This window comes from Parus major, chromosome Z (assembly GCF_001522545.3).
Source record: "Parus major isolate Abel chromosome Z, Parus_major1.1, whole genome shotgun sequence".
Taxonomy (NCBI): Eukaryota; Metazoa; Chordata; class Aves; order Passeriformes; family Paridae; genus Parus; species Parus major.
Genome location: NC_031799.1, coordinates 23,600,004 through 23,619,706, shown reverse-complemented (window position 1 = coordinate 23,619,706; position 19,703 = coordinate 23,600,004). Strand labels below are relative to the sequence as shown.

The window sequence follows — 19,703 nt, the reverse complement described above, 5'->3', positions numbered from 1 at the left end:
CAGTCTGATGTGCTTTCTTGAACATGTCTTTGGTGAAGATTTGCCTGTTGAGAAAGAAATTTCAGAGCAACTGATACTTAAATTATTATCAGAGGAACATTTTCACAGGAAATGAGAGTTAAGGAGTTTGCTAAATTTGATCCAGTGATCCAAAATGTTTCCTTGCCAAATTAACGCTTACAGAAGACTGTAAGCAATCCTTTTTGAAAGTATGCAATATGCATACTTTATATACATATGTGTTCTCTCAGGCACATTGTATGATTTTTGGGGTTGGCCTACACAAGTCCAGGAGATGGACTTCAGTGTTCATTGTGGATCCCTTCCAACTCAGGATATTTTAGGATTATTATAATGTTGCTGTTTGGGGATAACATCCTTATCCAAGTAATGCATAAATCAAGTAATATGAAATAAAATCACTGCTGGAGTTTGCAGTGTAACATTTGAAATAGCAGAAATGTTGAGAATGCTCTAGCAGGGTTGAATTTTCTTAGTTTGTTCAATTTATATTTGTTATTATCTTAGACATTCAATAATTCACCTATTGTTTAAAGGGCCTGGCTATGAGTACACGATTTTCTTTAGCAAGGTGGTTTAGGTGGGCTTTAGTTATACAACAATGCATGTGTTTTGTGCCTGGCATGAAGATACTTCTTTGCAGTGAGTGGAGTAAGAGGTGTGGGTACATGGCTACAAGTTCAATTGAAATTAGCAATTGGAGTAAAACCCAAATGTTGTCCATTAAAAATGCTTATTTCAATGAATTCTGGCCTTATTGGGATGTTCTCATGTTGTCTCTCTTACATAATACGTATGATATTGTTTCAGTAATACCCAGGAGCTTTGTTTTGAGGTGGCTTCCAGCTGTAATTATTTCCAGAGCAAAGGAGACATTTAAAAGGTTGGGAATGAGAGTTACTCTTGGGTCAGTCTGCATGGCTTTTTTGTTCTATATATCACTCTTCAGGTATTGATCAATGCTTGGCGAAAAGTAATGAAGTATATAAATTATTCCATGCTTACTTGTGAAGTATAGTCTTTGGTAAAAGTGAATTTCATTTCTCTTACAGAGTATCCCATTCACTTACACCAGAGTGTAAGAGCTTTCCACATCTCTTGTCAAAGCAATTTTCCTTAGGTTGGTTGGTTTGTTTTAATTTATTGTTTGTGTTGGCACTTTGTTGTTGGTTTGTCTGTTTGTTTTTAAAGACTTGATTTCTTATACTTTTCTTCAGTACGTGTATAATTTTCTACATTATGTAGTGTCTTTGGTGTATATTTATATTTTACATTTACATAAACAAAAAAGTTTTGCAAATAAGTGAGTATGAGCTGTACTGTTTTGAGATGTAAAACATGTAAAACTGCCCATTTTTTTAAGGGGTTTGGTATAGGAACCTATTTGAAATGCTAGGCTGAATTCCATGTCAGTCCAAAGGAAAGTTACTATGAACAATGCGTATTAGTGACTTTTTTCTTGGTAGCATTCTCACTAGGAAAACATGTTTATCCAGCTTGCTTATTTTGCCTATATTGCTTGTTTTGTCTTATGAGGTTTTTGATTGGCTCAGTTATTTATTATGGTGAGGTGATGACCCAGAAAAGTTTCTGATGTAACTGAAATAGTTTTTTTTGAGTCTTAAATTACAGAACTGCCCTTTTACAAAAGATATAATAGAGCTGGATTATTTAATATTTGGCTTTTGAGGATCTGTTGAATGCTTATGAAGCGTTCTAAGAGTTTCACATTATTCACTAATATCTTCTACATGAATGTGATTATCTTAAAGGTTTTAAGGAATAAATTTTTCCACCACACTTGCAGTGAGTGCTCCAAACTTCAGTAGATTTTGATAATGGGTCATTTTTTAAGTTATCTTAAGAAAAATAAAAGACATGGGATATTTGAAAGGAAGTTTTTTCCTGTGTTCTTCTTCTCCCTAGTGTTTTTGGTATAGGCCTATACTTTAGTGGAATGTAAATTTTGGATGTGGAGATCTGTACTACACCACACTAGATTTTAGCCAAAACCCTTAGGAGTGATTCTCTGTGGTCAAAATTGGTTGAAGTCCTAATTTTGTAATTGTTTGTTGTGCTTTCATTGCTTTTACACGAGTATTAACACCTTGACCTTGCCATTGAAATGATGAGCAACGTTGGTTTTCTTCTGACGTAGCCTATGTAATGAGAGGTTTTCAAACGGTATTGCTTTGTCCATTCTCTACATTTGTAAATCAAGTTAGGTGTTACAATTTTTCTTTGTTCCTGCTAAAGTTCTAATAGAAGAGTTTAAATAAATGAATATCTGAAATATTTTAACTGAGAGAAAGTAGGAAGTTTAGTTTGGGCTCTTGCTGCAGTAAATGATGTATCTGATTTTGATGCAGCGTTGTTTTGAGACTTTTATGAGTTTTACAGAAATTAAGAAATATATTTAATTTAGATCCTTGTTTTAGCCATCCAGAAGATAGTAATTAAAAGATCATTTGGGAAAGAGTCTCTATTATTTGTGTTGCTATTTGCAACATTTATTTCAATTTTTTTTAACATACCATGAAGACTTGCTTAGGACAATTACGGTGTAAAAACCAGTCCTTTATGTCTGTACTATATATTTTGGTTCCTCTGTTTGGTTTTGAACTCTGGCCTAGGTGGACAATTGTGTTTCCTAGTAACTTTGCACCTCACACTGTCATGAGCATCTGTGACAGCGAAGATACCAGAATTTGTTTTACTTATGAGTACAGGTACACAATTTACATGCATTAAATAACTCAGTATGCAAATAAATTATTTTTCAAGCTTTTCTATACTGGTTTCATTTTCCAGTCTTAATAGTTCTTCCTATGTTGTTAACATGGTGAACAAAAGAAGAACTGTTAAGATTAAGATTTGCAAATGTTAATAATGTGCATAATAACACTACACCCACTGAACTGAATATTCTTAGAAATATTTTGTATTTCTATCTTTTGCATTATTTTATTAAATGGAAACTGTAATATAGAGGCATTTTTCACACAGTATACAGAGTTTGTATTGCTGGAATTTGAGGATTTTTAATGAAGACAAGTTGGAGGAGTGGCACACGATCAAATACAAGCCATTTCCTTTAGGTTGGTTCAGTCAACTGTTAAAAAAAAATGCTAAATTTGAGTGAAGGTAAGGGCACTTTAAATTGTTACTCTAATTTTATTGCTGTTTCAGTCTCTTGGCACTTCCAAATACTATATAACCCTGTCTTACTAGTTCCATTTAGTTTCTGTGTCTGATTCTAGAGGAGCTTGATTATGGTGTAATTATTGGTCTTTTCCCACTTGTAGGCATCCCAGCTTACTCATAAAACTTTCTGTATAGTAATGGTATTTTGTGGTGCATCTCAGTGTTTTTGTTGCTTCGTTTGCTTTACATTGACATTCACCACCAAAAGTCTTTACCTTTTAAGTACTTCCCTAGCAATTGGAAAGTTACCTCTTTCCGCTTACATATGATTTTCCTGCTTCCCCTCATTCCCCAGTCACAGGAATAATAGGGTAATACATTGCTGTAGACTGCCTTCACAGCCTTCTCTGGTTTGTTCAGTATGATACTGAGAGAGATGTCATGTTTTGTATTAGAGGAAGCAGCTTGGTCTTGCAACAGCTTCTTGAGGTAACAGCATGCCGAAAGTGTGACAGTCTGTGTTGACTGTTTCATTAGATTCAAGTACTGTACCCACTTTTCCAAGTATTTTTGGCAAAACAGTTGTCATCTCGAGTTCAGTGTTTTCTCTAGCTTAATTGAAACAGTTACTATGTTTCTGCATTGACATTTTGTTCACATTTTGCACAGTTTGAAACTGGTGCTTCTCTGTTATGTTTAAATATTTTCATTTTTACCTATGGCAAATAAGCACTGGTTTTATCTGACAGTACTGTACCAGTTGTCTTATTGTAGCTATTGTGATTAATTTCAATATGTTAAATATTTATGGATTTTTTTTTCAGACCTGTTCATTTGATAATGTTCAGGTTCTCTTCATATTAAGCAATTGGAAATTGTATCACCTCTCATTCATGTTTTCCCTTCTGTACACCTGTAAGCTCTGGTGGAGAACTAATGTCATGTCGTCAGATAAATATTTTCTTCATAATTTCTGCTAAAGTATTACTTGATATTTATACCTTTTCTTATCTAGGGACTAGCAATATATTTTGCTAGTACACAATAAGCTCAAAAGATGAAATATGCCAGGTGATCACTATTTATGAAACTTTATAAAGACAATTATTTTTTCCATCGCTGTGATTGTCATGGTATTTCTTTTATTGTTAGATACATAACAATGAGATAGAGTTTCTTTTGACTAACATAAATTAGTTTTTAAATCCTCTGCTATAAACTGAGCCTTTAAGAGTGTTCTGAATGAGAAAAGGGAAAGATTTGTACATGCTAGGGAGAAAGACACTTTCAGGAATAAGGAACAGCTAAAAACATTTTGAAAATACTAGAATAGGAAATAGAAGCAATCTGTGTTCATTCCTGTTTCTTCAAGGCAGTGAGTGATAAAAGAAGCAAGGAGAATAGTGGAGGGATATTTATTTTGATGAAAGTATTCCTTGGAAATGTTGCTTGTTACCTACTCGAGATTGCCAGTAACATGGGGATTACTGGGAGCTAATTGATACAGGAGTGCTTATGAGCATGAGATGGAATTTGGAATGTTGTGTGGGATGCAGTTCTTCTTTGTTTGATTGAAGTCTGGTAAACCTGTACTGATAAATGTGTATGTTAATTGTAAGAGATTGTCCTACTGTGGCTGAAAAATTTATGAAGATGTTCAGCATTGTAGACTTTTATCTGATAAATACACATGAGAGCTATGAAACCACTCCTATTCCCAGAAGCTCAAGTGCTACTAAAGCATTAAGAGTTTAAATCTCTATATCAACTTATGTTCTTTGTAATACAACATGCTGCATATAAACACAGCATTATGTGGCTGATCTTGTATTTTTCAGCAGACACCATAAATAATAATGTGAACTAAGAGCATATGATTAAAATTTGGATATTTTTGATGGAACTTGTTTTGGCAAACAGGGCTTTCTTTAATATCTTGACTTCAGTTGGCTAGTATGTTCCAATAGAAGAACTTTGGGGAAATACAAACATGGCCATCATTAATTTTTAAAAGTTATTCATGTGTTGCTTTAGTAAAAAAAAATCAACTCCAAATGCAAAAATATCTAATGACTTTCTTGTGTTTGGTTGCTTATGAGGCCCACTTAAGTCCTGGCATGGGAAAGTGGCATTTAAAGGAAAAATTACACACTCTTAGATTTGTGTATTTTGTGATTAAGAGAGCTGGTGTATTTGTCTAAAAGGGTGGGACTTCTCCAAACAGGTAGGGTTCCTGTCACAGGGATCAGTGTAAAGTTGAGGAGTGAATGTCTATTCTGCATGACAGTAAAACTGGACTGGTTTATAAGTCAGTGATTTGGGGTAGGAAGAAACTGTTTATGTATGCTTTTTCAGTAATAAATACATGTTAAATAATTTACATCATCACACTTGGACTTTTTAGCAGGGCCTGTTGCAATATGACAAGGGATAATGGTTTTAAGCTGCGAAGGGTTGGTATAGATTTGATGTTTTTTTACAGTGAGGGTGATGAAACACTGGGACAGTTGCCCAGAGAAGTGTTGGATACCCCATTACTGGAAACATCTGATGGCAAGTTGGACAAGGCTCTGAACAACCTGATGTAGTTGAAGATGTCCCTGCTCATTGCAGGAGGTTGGACCTGATGACATTTAAAAGGTCCCTTTCAACTCAAAGTGTTCTGTGAGTTTGCTTGTTTGAATCTAGCAAAAATAAGACCACTGGTTCATGCTGCAGAAGATGAAATGTGTTTTCTTTATTTTTTTGATATCAAATTAGTAACTAACCAGTATACTATATAATTAGAGGATTACCATATATTGAAGATTCAGCAATTTAATTTCAATAAAGAATGAGGGATGATGTCAGAAGTTCACATATCAGAAGTATCTGTTTGTATAAGAAATTACTGATGGCTGTAGTTGAGTAGTAAGGGCTTGGTAAGTTGGATACCATTGCTCAACATTAATGGCAAAATAAATGTGAATTCTACCTGGAATTGGAGTTCTATTCAGAACTTTTAATTGAAGCTGTCTGAGTGGCTGAATTAAAATATGAGTTTTGACACAAACAAAGGTTCTGAATTTGAGCTAGAAATTACTGGGAAGGATTCTACAGCTTGTCTCACGCAGGGATGATGACCAAATGAGCAGTGATTTTTCTCTTAATATACTAGTGAGCAGTATTAGCTTTTAGCTGAGATTGGTTTGTGCTCAATTATTTCTGTAAGGGAGGTTTTAAAGGAAAATAGCTTTAATTTCATAACAAAATAGACTCTTACTGTCTCCAAACATTGATAGAGTCGCAGGTAGTTTGATGTGGTGTGTGTGGCAGGTCAGCCACTTTGCAGGAATACAAGTGGTATTTGTGGTATTTGGTGTTATATGCCAAATATTTGTGGTATGTTGTTTCCTGAATATGTATAAATTACTTGCACAATAAAGCAAGTTAATTCCATAATGTACATATTTTTATTGTTCAGTTGGAACATAAATATTTTATTACTTTTTTTTCAGATATTAGGTTGTGAAACAGGTACTTGATTTCAAGAAGTACAATGGACAACATGAAAAAAGTTGCTAACAGCTCTTGCAATGATGGAGTTCTACTTAGAATGGGCCTTAATGATAACAAAGCCGGAATGCAGGGTTTGGATAAGGAGAAAATCAATAAAATCATCATGGAAGCTACCAAGGTTGGTTTGATTACTTTTTTCCTGATGCTTTATTTGTGGTCCAGTATTGTAAGGCCCTCTTCTTTCCTTCCCCAAATTTTATCCTCCACATGTGTATATGGATGGCATCATCTTAGACAAAATTTACATGTGGGAAGGAACAGGAGGGGGCAAAGTTTAGTGTATTTTTTTAGAGTGTTGTTGGATTCATCCACAAGGACATGGAGTAGGACAACTGAGTATGTGCTTAGGTGCTCCCTTTTTGTCCAAAGCAGTAAATAAATACTACAGCATTTTCCAGAGATAATTGTGAAGGCTCCAGCTTCCTCCTTTTCTCTCCCTTTCCATTCTTTTTGTCCGCCCCATCATTAATCAGCCAAGCAGATTTACTTCTTTTGGTCACCTTCCTGTAACTGATGAATTTGATGTAATCCATGTTCTTCTACAAACAAGTTTTTACTGCCTTTGGGACTGTCTTCTCAGTATTCAAGAGAGATCACCAGTAGTGTGCATCTTTGTAGTAAAGATCCACAGAGGCCCTCACAACTCTACAAACCATTGAAATATATGTCATCCTAGTTGTTAATGGAGTGTTCCAGTAGAATATCTGAGAAACTCAGGCTTTTCTTACTTTTCCTTGTACAGGCATGTGTTTTATTTCGTTGTCACCACGGCCCAAGATTATGTGCTTTGATGTTTTCCTCAGGCATTGTTGACTACTATTGCTCTGTAGTGATCTGCAGGGGTGGGGCAGAGGGAGAAAGGAGGAGAGAGAGAAAACATGCTGCAAGCAGTTCTTATGTAGCAAGCATTTTCATTTTTTTCCTTATATTTTCACATTGATGATACTTTATATGCTATCAAGTTTGTTATTAATAAGTTGCTTCTTCTACATATTGTGTTCACTCTTTCTTGAAAACAGTGCTTTGTCAGATATATCCCAGATAATGATATTTACATAAATTATTTTATTAGAACAATTACTGTTTCATTTTCTGGTATGAAATAGAATGAACTGTAAAATAGACTTTCAAAACTAACATATAGGCATCTATCTGCTAGAATATATTTCTGTCCAAAAAGTGCAGGAGCTTATAATTGCCAGATACACATCTAGAAATCTGAAAAGAAGCATTGATTCTTTTCCTTAAGCTTTTCTATAATCTTTAAAATGACACCTACAGGCTCTACCCACAGCTGTATTGCAAGGTTAATGGCATTTCAACTGTGAAATACTGTAAGAGATGGGAAAATTTTTTTAAAACCTTACTACTAATCTCAAATATTGGGATGCTTTCCACACCTACAGTTTGGTACACATTTCTTTCAATAAGTATCAGCAAGTCGTATTTGATGGCATAGGGGAGAAAAGATAAAAGGTATATCTGATATTCAAAGAAAACACACCCTAATTTTTTGTAATTAGATATTTCTTCTAATGAAAGACATATTACAGCCTGCCATCATCTTTTTAATAATTATTATAAAAGTGGATATTTTAGCTTTTTGTGTAAATGCCTGAATCTGACTTGACTATGGTTGAATTCTTGGTATTAGTGACAGTTTGGTAGTCAGACAGTTTCACCTAAAGATGTGTTCATTTTTGCAAATTTTCACAAGTAGTTCAAGAAAAGCCTTTTCTTGCAAATATTATTTTACTTGTAAGCTAAGACAAGTTGCAAGAAAAATACCTTATGTCCTAGTTTTGAATTTTTATCTTGTCTACTTCATTCTATGCCCTCCTTTCTTTGTTATGTGTCAGGACAGAAAAGCACATTATACATTCTGGACATGATTATTGTCTTTTTATTACATCTCCTTGTATTTTGTGCCTTTTTTTGAAGGAGCAATTACATACTTGAGAGCAACAGGGCTTTTTTATATCCATTTGGTTTTCATCATCCTCTTCCAAATAGCTTCTGATTCTGCAGTGTACTTCAAGATTAAATAACCAACAAAATAGTCAACCTTACAAGTGAATTTGACTTACACAATATCATATGTTTCCATATTTATTAAGCTATGTGGAAGTCTGAAAAAATGCTTAAATAAATTTTTATTAGAGTTTTGTACTCCATACCTTGGAGGTGTTGCAAAGAATAGTGACTTTTATCTGCTCTTCAAATTTTTTTTATTGTCAAGTGTTAGACTAAATAAACGTACAAAGTTCTCTAAATAAGTCCTTAAACTCCTTTGTGCAGAAGAAATATATGTGTGCCATTGGAAGACAGAAATGTAAAGTGGTCATTTTTGTATATTTTTATATGAAAATCCAAAGCATGGATTAGAAACCATCTCTGTGTTTTTTGTTTTCTGTATTTAAAAATCAAATGTGGTTGCTAAAGACAAGGTGGAGACAAATAGAAAAACGGTGTCTTTGTGACTTTTTTTCTTTCAGGGTTCTAAATTTTATGAAAATGAACTTAAGAAAGATCAACAAGTTAACCAACGAATTGAAAAAATGATGCAGCTAAAAGAGAAAATTACAGCACAACAGCTCTTGAAAGCACAGCTGCAGGTACTAATCTTCTAAAGACATATTGGGGTAAATGTTGGATCATTGTGGTGGTTTTAGCTCTAGTTAAAATCACCAGAGTATTTACTCATTTCTTGTGGTGAGATACGGATTAGGAGAAGGCAAAACAGGCCTAAAACTTAAAAGGAATAAAGTAAGATTATTAATAGAACTACAAGAATAAGAAACCAGAATAAAACCTCCAGAAACCTTTCCTCCCCTCACCCATCCCTTTTCCTTTCCCAACTGACAACTTCTAGACAAAACCTGGGATGTTAAAGCAGTACCAACTGTACAATAGTCTTTTCATCAGTCTCTGTACTGAGAGGAGTTTTCTCTTGGCATTCCATGGAGAGTTCTCCACAAGAAACAGTTTTCTCATGGCTTTACATTTCTATGACTGGCAGCTGCCCAGGCAAAAACTCTGCCATCATGCCCTCCTCCCATTCGCACATCACTCAGAGGTGTGTTCATGGGCCATGAACTCAAGAGGTATTATTTTAAGGATGAGTTATTCAAAAGCAAAGGTTCTTTTCATCTGTCTCTGTGATCATCTCTGGGAACAGAGGTTTACTTCTTCTCTGCCTTGGGGCAAAGGGTCTTCATCAACTCTCATCTCTGTGTTCAAGCATCTCAGCATCTCATGGGATCACAGCTACTCCACCATCTGCTCAGCTTCATCAATGGACACCTTTGCAGATCTACAGTTTGAAATACTTCATTTGTTCCACTACTCTTCCATGAATTAAAGGAGTTTTTCAGAACATTTTTGTCCATCTCCATGGCCTTACCAAAAGAATATTTCAGCTTATTAAAGCATCTCCTCATTCTCCTTCAATCTGAGGCTTGACTCTTTCCTTTACTGACCTTGATGTTTCATGTAGTTTCTTTATATGTTGACAGCTCCTACTTTCCTCTCTCTGGAGGGGGGATTAAGTCTGCATGTCTCATTTGTGTAGTGAAAGGGTTAAATCAGACCCAAGCCACGTATGGTGTCGTATTTCAGGTGTCTCTCTCAGCCCAGCAGCTGAAGGAAGGGAGCAGACGGTTTTTGGCCTGGAGCTGCCTGTGTAGGCCGTGGGTAGGTGGTGAGAGGGTATCGGCGAGATGTCAGCAGACGTGGCCTGGTCCCAGCCTAGGGGCAGGAGTCCCCCTGGAAAGGGCGTCAGCCACCCCTCTTGAATGGGACCCGGAGGGTTTCCCAGGAGGGGCTGCAGCTAAGCCCGGCCTGACCTGGGGCCGGGGCAGCAGTCTCCATCCCCAGCCCGGGGGCTGTAGGAGTCTGGCTCAGCCCCGCCCAGCTCTCCCTCCCACAGGTCGAGGGGGAGCAGGGCTAGCCACACCAGAGCCCTGATACCTTTAAAGGCTGGAAACCAAGAGAAGCAATTCCTGGGCTTGGGTTTAAAAGCTGGTATTCACAAAGGTGATCTTACTTCTCAGTGGTCTAAAAATGCTGTCAGTTCTCAAAACTGGCTAGCTAATGGCCTGATCTCAAGCAGAGAAGAAACTCCCAGCAGCCTCTCTCAGAGAAATCACTTCTGTAGCTATTTCCCACTTTTTTTCCTAAATGCCAAACTACCACAATCATAGACATTTTGCTGTTTTCTGGTTTATTGCATTAAATTCTGCAGATAGGCACAATGTTAAACTATCATTTGATGTTAGACATACAAGGAAAAGTGCACAATATTTTGATGGTATCATCTTAATACAAACTTGATAGAAGATTAACTTGTAAAAGTACTTTGAAATGTTCTCTAAATCGGAGAAAATACTAAGAATAAATTCCTTTTTTTCCAAGTCTGATGAGTTTAAAGTGATGTTATGATTTATGTAAAGGTTTGCTAAATACTTTGCTAGTAAGTATCATATAACTGTTGGGTTTAGAATTTACTTTTATTTGTTTCAGTGGTCTGTGATGGAATGAGAAAGATCAGAGTTGTCAATAATTCTGGGTATAATTGATGCCTTTTTCTAGCTAATTCATGAAAAATCATCATGGCAAGCAGTCACAAGAAATGCAAGTGTACTGAACTAGACTGATGAAGAGGCTATTTCTCTTTTCAAAAGCTAATGGTAAATAATAGTCTCCTAAGTATTATTGTGTATGAAACATTGAAAGAAAGGTTGCACACCAAACATTACTAGGCACAATTGAATTAAAATTGTTTGTAGGAGCTGAATTCCTTCCCATCTTCATTTGTGCTGTGAGTCAGTCTTTAAATGATTGTTTGTTAGTTTTCCTTGACAGGAGTCCTGTTTTATTCAGTGCATATAGCAGACTCTGTTCACTGAGGGGGAAATTATTCAATATCTACTGTTGTCCTCAATGTTCAACGGGTGGCCCCAAGCTTTATTTGTTGAACTCTAGTCTAATCCAGTTTTGAATGTAGAATTACTGATTTTCTAGTAGAGATTTTTATGGTGTACACAACATACTGTGAATTCTTAATTCTTGCAATATTCCAGCAAATTAGAGTGATATTTTTTTGGTTTGTAGGCAGGGAGCTGAAGTGCGTTAAGATTAAAACACATCCTTGAATTTTCAGTGCCTATGTGAGGATTAGAGGTTGAGGTTTTTTTGGTGTTCAGCGTTTTTTGTTCATTTCAGGTTTGCATATCACTTCTGTACTTCAGATGCCAGTGTTTCAAATTTGTTTCGAAAAAAGTTTGCCATTCTGAGTACCTCTGATAAGTTTGCTCTAAGCCTGTATGCCACAATTGTTTTTAGTGAATCTTTAACATGGAGTAGTTACAACTCTGCTTGTCCAGGTTATTTTTAGTTAACTAAGGTACATTATAAGTCATTTAATTAAAGAAAAAATGCTTCTATTTCCATCCTACTTTCACCAGAGAGCTGTTTATTTTACAGAGAATAGTCTTTCTTATAGAATGAATTACATTAATAACACAAATTTTATAGATGATGTTATTATATAGTTACATAATGAGAGAATATTAGTGCACTTTGTGGAAACCAATAAATTTGTATTGCTTTCTCTACCCTCATGTTGTCTTTTTCAGAAATTGATTCCTTGATATTACAATATAATTTTATATTCTTTTAATGTTTCTTATGAAAACTGGTTTCTATAGGAGAAAAAAGAAACTTAAGGAGATAAATTCCTTCATATGTGTCTTTCTCACATGACCCATGTTTTAAATTGTTTGAAATGTGACCCATGTTTCAAATTGCATGTTTGAAATCATGTTTATTTATGTTGCTTGCTGAAATAGCAGGCATCTTTTTTTTTCCAGTAGATAAACTGTAACATCAGCTGTCATACAGCATGAGAGATGTAGTTAGAGGAGTATAGTATACAGACTTATTGCTACTAATTTTAGATCTTTGCTGCTGTAAAAACATCTTGAAACCTTGGATTTTTGTTCTATTCTCTGTCTGCACATCAACTCTGGTACATGATTGTCATTGCCCTCATTCTCCGAGCACAAATTCTGACCATTTTTCTCCTCTCCATTCTTTTAATTTATCATATCCTGAATTTTCCTTTCTGGTCCCACATCCACAGATCACCATCAGTCCTCTTTCCAAAGCGGTCCTTGTCCCAGAGTCCAAATTGAAATTTGTGGACTTGAAGCCAGTCTTCTCTCTCTATCTGATATTCTAAATACCATGCCTTTTTTCTGTTTTTCGCCTGTCAGTTGCATCTCCCCAGGCCTACACCTTTCACTTTGCAAGTCTTTGTCTTGTTTGGTTTTCTTAATAATTGCTTGTATTGTTTAATCAGCTCCAGTCAGTTATGGATGTAGTAAGTTCTTATTGTCATCTTCTCTATTGTTCTTATTTATTGAGTTTTTTAACTCTTCTTTTTAGTACTACATTCTGATAAGAGAACCTGTTCGCCTAAAAGTTTAAGTGGGAAGAATTCAGGAATTAGAAAGGCATCTGTATATGAACACCGTATGTTCTCATCTGCAGATGAAATTTGTAGGATGATTAGAAGCTCAGGTATGATTTCCTAAGCTGGCAGTTGATTTGAGTCCTGTAAGGTAAAACCAGAGAAAAATGTCTTCACTTATTGGACTTTTGGACAAAATCCTGGTTACATGGTGGACACAGTAATATAAATAAAATGTAGAGTCTGCAACACAATGCTGTTGTTTTTACCGTTAGAATGTGTGGAACTCCTTGATATTCAGCAGGAATTAGTAATACATTAAAAAGTGTGCTGCTGCTACCAGATTTGGAAACTGCTATACTGATGTTTGTTGGTTTTTTCATCCATGTTGGGTTTATCCTGGATGTTTATTCTATAAATAGTTACCGTTGTCTTGCTTTTATTGACTTTTCTGTCTTGCTTTGAGAACTTGCATATTCCTACTGTGGGATAAGAAAAATTGCCTGAAAGTTGCTGTAAGGAAAATTTAACTTCTAGTCATAATTTGTGCTTTATAGTTGTTTGGTGGGGATTTTTTTTAACTTAGCTTAGAAATGTATATTAAAAAGTATCTCTTTTTTTACAAAGGTTAATTGAAAACAGCTTTTAAAAACTTGTCAGCCTGGCTTGTGTGTAAGGAATTTTTCCACAAATTTTAAGGAGAGGTTTCATAAGTGCCAAGAATTCTCTGAGTAGACCTGGTTGTGTTTTGTTTTGGCATTATTACTTATCAGTTGCTTTCATCAAACGGTAATCTGTTTTGTATTTCTTGTTAGTTTAATTTTGCTTCATTCTTTAGATGTGTAGTTACCTGATCAGTAAGATGATGTTAGGAATATATTTAGGGAGAAAAAGCAAAACAGAAGATTTTGCTATAAATATGATAAATTGAAACACAGAAGTTATATAAAATCCTGCTCTGCTAGCATTAATTAAATTATTAATAATATATTAATTTTATATTGTTATTTAAATTAGTATTTTAACATTATTGTTTGAATTATTTATTTTTATTTATTACAAATAGACAATATAATCAAATTATAAATTAACTGATATTAATTAATCAATTTGAATTTGAGAGTGACCTGAAAATTATCTGTAAAGCAGAATTTAAAATAAGGATGCTTTTGGTGATTCAAGTGTGACATGAATCCTTTTGAATTAGTAATATAATGGAAATAATGTAAATACCCCACTTTTTTTTTTGTTTATTTGCTTCTTTGAATGCCCTCCCCCTTGTGCTTTTAATTTGTCTAAGCTAGTTTTCTCAGCCTCAGAGAACATACTGTGCTCTTCTGTGTTGAGTAACCTAGTTTAAGGCTCTGGTCTAGTATTTCATCCCTCAAAGCAACTTGGAAAAAAACAAAGAATAGACTTTGTAAATCATTAATCAGCAATTTAATGAGAACATTCCAAGCTCACTTGCTTGTTCAAGTGTTTTGAGCTCAAAGGCAGTTCTCGTGGATAAGGTTTTTATGGTTTTTTATTAAGCACTTCTGTTGAGGGAAATAAAAAAGAGAAGAACCATGCAAATTGCATGTTGATATACCTCTCCAGGACCATAAGTGCCTTATAATCAGTCCAGAGACATTTCTGTACTGGTACCCTGGTGTCATGAGAGTGTATGTGTGTCATTGTGACACTTTTGCAAGCAAAGTAAAACTTTGGTTTCTTTTTGCTAATCCCATTTCTTGCTGTTATGCCTATAAGGACTTCTTACTAGCAGTAGCAGCCTTTTGTTGTATAGATTGGGGACTATATAGATATAGTCATCAATGTGGTTAGGTAATCTTATTTTGATAGCACATTCTTTGATTTTTTTCCTGTATTTTCTCTTGGTTCTAGAATGCTGTGTGATGCTTCTGCCAACACAGTCATAAATCAGTAGTCCTTAAAAATCCCATGTCAAATATTTAACTTACATTTTTTCATGACAGCACAGCTCATATTCATAGGTCAACAGTATTTCAGGAACAAGCACACGATCTGTATGACTTTTGGCCAAAACACAAGCAAATTAAGCACAATCAAAGTACTTCATAGAGCAATCTGCGTGCCTGGCCTCTGCCTCAAAACACCATGGAGGTGATGAAGCAGTATTGCTCAGAGTCTACTATTAGACGTACATATTAAACATTTGGAGTGAAACAAGCTTTGTGTATAGGCTATTCTGTAAACAACTTGCAGTTTTCCTAGCAATCTAGCCTTATATGGTATGGGTTCCTGTAACAATAGTTGAGGACTTGTATTGAGGGATTGACAGTAGCCTACTTTGTGGTAATTGAACATGGCTGTTTGAGACCTTATATCTGACAAGACAAAATAGGTGGATGTATCCTGTGAGCTGATGGTCTTCTCTTCACCATTCTAGGCCAGTTATTTGAAGTGTGATAGCTTTATTTAGAGTGTTGGAAATTCTTTAATAGCAGGTTTTCGTTTTTTGGAAATAACTTGTATTTCTAAAACTAAGTGCCTTAAGTAAAGCTTCATACTCAAGGATCTTACAAAGTTTCTGTCTGTATCAGATGCATTGCTTTTTTTTTATCATGTTATGTGGAACTTTGTTATTTGGTGGGTAGGGTCATCGACTGGTTCGGCTGGGATAGAGTTATTTTTTTTCACAGTAGATAGCTAGAATGGGGCAGTGTTTTGGTTTGCTGTGGAAAGCAGTGTTAATAATGAAGAGATGCTTAGCTATTGCCGAGCAACACCTGCACAGGGCCAAGGCCTTTTCTGCCCCTCTCCCCACCCGAACAGTGAGGAGGCTGGGAGTGCTCAAGGGCTGGGAGGGGACACAGCCAATTTCCCATAGACCATATAGCATCATTCTCAGCCTACAAAGTAGGGTGTAGATGAATGAAGGATGTACTTTTGCAGCTATGGTATTTGTCTGCCCAAGTAACTCCTACATATGATTAAGCTGTTTTTCCTGGAGATGGCTGAGCACCTGACTGCCCATGGGAAGCAGTGAATGAATTCCTTATTTTGATTTGCTTGCGTGCACAGCTTTTGCTTTCCTTGATAAATTGTCTTTATTTCAAACCATGGATTTTCTCACTTTTGTTCTTCTGATTCTTCCGCTATGAGGGAGTAAGTGTGGCTGCAGGAGCTTAGTTGCCAGCTGGGGCTAAATCTCAACAGTTGTGTTTCTTCCCTCTGGGTTTTGGAGCGTTTTTTTTGTACCAATCGCTGCAGCAACATTCTATCTGAGAGCAAGTTTCTCCCAAAGCTTTATTGAGGTTTTTTTGTTGGTACTGGTTTTGTGGGGATTGGATCTTTTGAGGTTTTTTTCTTTAACTATATGCAAGATCCATCTGAGTTTTAGGGTCATCTATACTGTTGCACTTCTGCTAGGTTAGTAGTATTTTAATTACTGGTTTATTCTGTTCAGGTGGACAAACTTGTGATAGAACTGGAACAGAGCCGTAACCTTAACAGTACAATTGTACACATTGACATGGATGCCTTCTATGCAGCTGTGGAAATGAGAGACAATCCAGAGCTGAAGGACAAACCTATAGCAGTGGGATCAATGAGTATGTTGGTAAGGCTGAATGTTAAACTAATACAGAAATCAATTGCATGAATATTAAGCCTAATAAAATAATAGCATAAATATAATGACACTGTTTCATATGGAGTGTGGAAAACCCAAAAATAATAAAGGAAACAGCAGTTCTTAGACCTGACCATGTAAGCTGGGTTTTACAGTGAAAACTGTATTAATGAAAATTTAAAGTATGTAAGCAGATTGAAAGGCATGAGGAGGGGGAGTGAAAATGCATATAAACTCTTAGCTTTGTCTTAGCTTTTCTGTATGCAGATATGTGATTGAAACGTTATTATTTAATACTAAACTTAAAGAAAAGTTTGATTACTGAACACTAAACTTACTTACTCTCTCTTAAGTCCACATCAAATTATCATGCTAGGAGATTTGGTGTGCGTGCAGCCATGCCTGGATTTATTGCTAAAAGGCTATGTCCCCATCTAACTATAGTACCACTAAACTTTGAAAAGTACACCAAAGTGAGTAAAGAGGTAAGTCTGAAAGCGGTCTCTAATCAAAAGTGAGTGTATGTGTTTTTAGATGTCAATAATATGAATTCTAGATAGTATGAAAAGTGGTAATTTAAATACGAAATTCTTCAGTAATGCAGCTTTAAACATAAGTCCAACAAAATGTTTTTGGGCAAGGAGATGAAAAAGCATTGCACTTACCCAGTCTGGCAGTTCTACTGAGGTTAGTAATGATACTGACAGAAGTTTTGAATATCTCTTGAGCTTTTTTATTCTTAAAAGTTCAAAATCATGGAACATAATCTATTTACTAGGGAGTTGCAAGTACATAGGAAACATGGAGATGGTAATTTCATGCAATGCATAATCATACTTTTGAGTACTTACTACTGGGGAGAAAAACAGAAAGCATTACTGACTTGTAAATGCAGATTGATTTTTTTAAAAAGAAGGGACTTGATAAAGCAAAAGAAATAAGGAGAAATCATGTTTTGCTTTAATGAAAGTAGTTTTATTTAGTTCCAGACGAAATAGTTACAATACCTAAAAGCCTGTTTAAAAAAAATAGAAAAGAGGTCTTTTGTACATTCTAAATCAAACTAGTGTGTGACACAAGTCTCCTGACTTTAATAAAATTATATCAGGCCTTCTTTATTTTTATGAAGCCTCAGTCCCTTCACATATATAAAGTAAGATCTTAGATGATTTTTTTTTCACTTCTAAAATAAAGGGAAAGAAAAAAAAAGTATGTATAATATGATATGTTTCAGAACGGGTTTGAACATAGGGATCTTGGATTTCATGATGTGTATTTCACAATGTGTATCTTGGTTTTTGATAGGGTAAAGTATTAAAGTATTAGAGATTTGGCTTGGTCTGGATTTTTAGTTATGTACACAATTTTTAGTTTAGTGTACACTGGTAATGATTTGGACTTGGAGGAGTTCTTTTCTTTTAATGTAGATTAAATGTTTAAAAAGTTTTTCCCCTGAGATTTGGATTGAAAATATTTAAATTAATTTAATTTTGTCTTTTAAAGTTGTGTAGTGAATCCTATCTTTATTTAGTTTCAGAAAGATGAATCACATGTGAACAAATATTGTAATACCTGGGAAATTGACTCAAACTAGTAGAAAAAGACATGAAACAGTCAGATTTTGCTCTAGGTTTTAAAAACAGAGAGGAGAAAAGGTGGAACTTTTATTTTGACCATTTATTTTGTTTCCTTATAGAAAATGGACTTGTTACTAAAGATTTCCCAATGGATTTTGCCTGTGGCATAACCACTGCTCTAAAATATTTTCTACAACTTCAGTTTAATGTAATTTAAAACTTAGGATTTTGTTGTTGCTGGTGTTTTTTTAACTTTTGTGTATGTGATAACTGGCACACTGAGCATAGAAAACTGCATCAGTTTATCTGCTTTGCTGAGTTTCCAGGTCCCCAGAGTTTTATTCAGATGATTACTGTAGTGTCAGTGAACCTAGTGGCTGTGAAGTCCTTATACACTTATCTTAGTGGCCACTGCTCAAAATCTGTTCAGTTCTCACTTATTATTAATTTTTCACTACTTAAAAAAGCATTACTGTAATTTTACAATATCAGGAAATAATTTGTTCTGTCAGTATCTTTAATGTTTATTGATCATGTGGAAATTTCAGAGCACAGTTGTTCATGTCCTAATTTTGTGTCAAGATCTGCTCTTACAGCAACAAGGCTTTAAACTTTCTCTATGTGTTTATCAAGGTTAGAGAAGTACTGGCTGAATATGATCCCAATTTTATGCCTATGGGCCTAGATGAAGCCTACCTGAACATAACAGAGCACTTGGAGGAAAGGCTGAACTGGCCTGAAGATAGGAGACGGTTCTTCTTTAATACAGAAAGCACTACAGGAATATGTAAGCAAATGACTCACTTTCTGTGAGGTCACCTGACACTGAGACAGAGTGCTTCTTTTAGGGGTCTTAGGCAGAACCATGAAAGCACTAAATTATAGTTCAAATTTAAGCTTTATTTTCCTTAGGATAGTAATAATGAACTCTTAGGATTTCATTATTACAACAGTACAGAATTTATCATCTGAAGGGCAGTGGACTTCTAGAAGCAGAATCAGTGAAGTGCAACCTGTAAGTAGCAAAATAAAGATTTGTAAGTAATCAAAGTAAGTAAGTAAGCAAAATAAAGATTTTATAATGCAATACAAACCTGGACTGGGTTGTTATCACACATTTTATTGTATCAATGCAACAATAATCTAGACTTCAAAATCATATAAAATAATAAGTCACTCTCACAATCCTCAGAGAAAGCAGATGAAGGCAGAGGTATCCCTGGCCATTAGGATGTCCCAGGTCTCTCTGTCCAGTGACAGCTCTGGTCAGAGTTTCCTCCTCAGGACCCATCAAAGGTGGGATTTAGAGAGACTGCTCTGGGGCTGCAGGCAG

The 19,703-nt window shown here is 35.3% G+C and overlaps 1 protein-coding gene across 7 annotated transcripts in view; it reads left to right on the top strand.

Annotated features, from left to right (window-relative positions):
• POLK (DNA polymerase kappa) overlaps positions 1-19,703 on the top strand; it is a 38,596-nt gene that overhangs the window by 4,112 nt on the left and 14,781 nt on the right. For 3 of the 7 annotated variants that reach the window (XM_015652253.2, XM_033520310.1, XM_015652254.2), the window contains exons 2-6: positions 6,663-6,841; positions 9,219-9,338; positions 16,629-16,781; positions 17,147-17,278; positions 19,004-19,157. In XM_015652253.2, coding sequence (XP_015507739.1) covers positions 6,704-6,841; positions 9,219-9,338; positions 16,629-16,781; positions 17,147-17,278; positions 19,004-19,157 — 697 coding nt within the window. In that variant the 5' untranslated portion in view covers positions 6,663-6,703. Of the gene's footprint in view, positions 1-5,647; positions 5,830-6,662; positions 6,842-9,218; positions 9,339-11,313; positions 11,412-13,170; positions 13,306-16,628; positions 16,782-17,146; positions 17,279-19,003; positions 19,158-19,703 lie in introns of those variants that run through there. The other 4 variants (XM_015652255.2, XM_015652257.2, XM_015652258.2 and 1 more) reach the window with 4 other exon arrangements.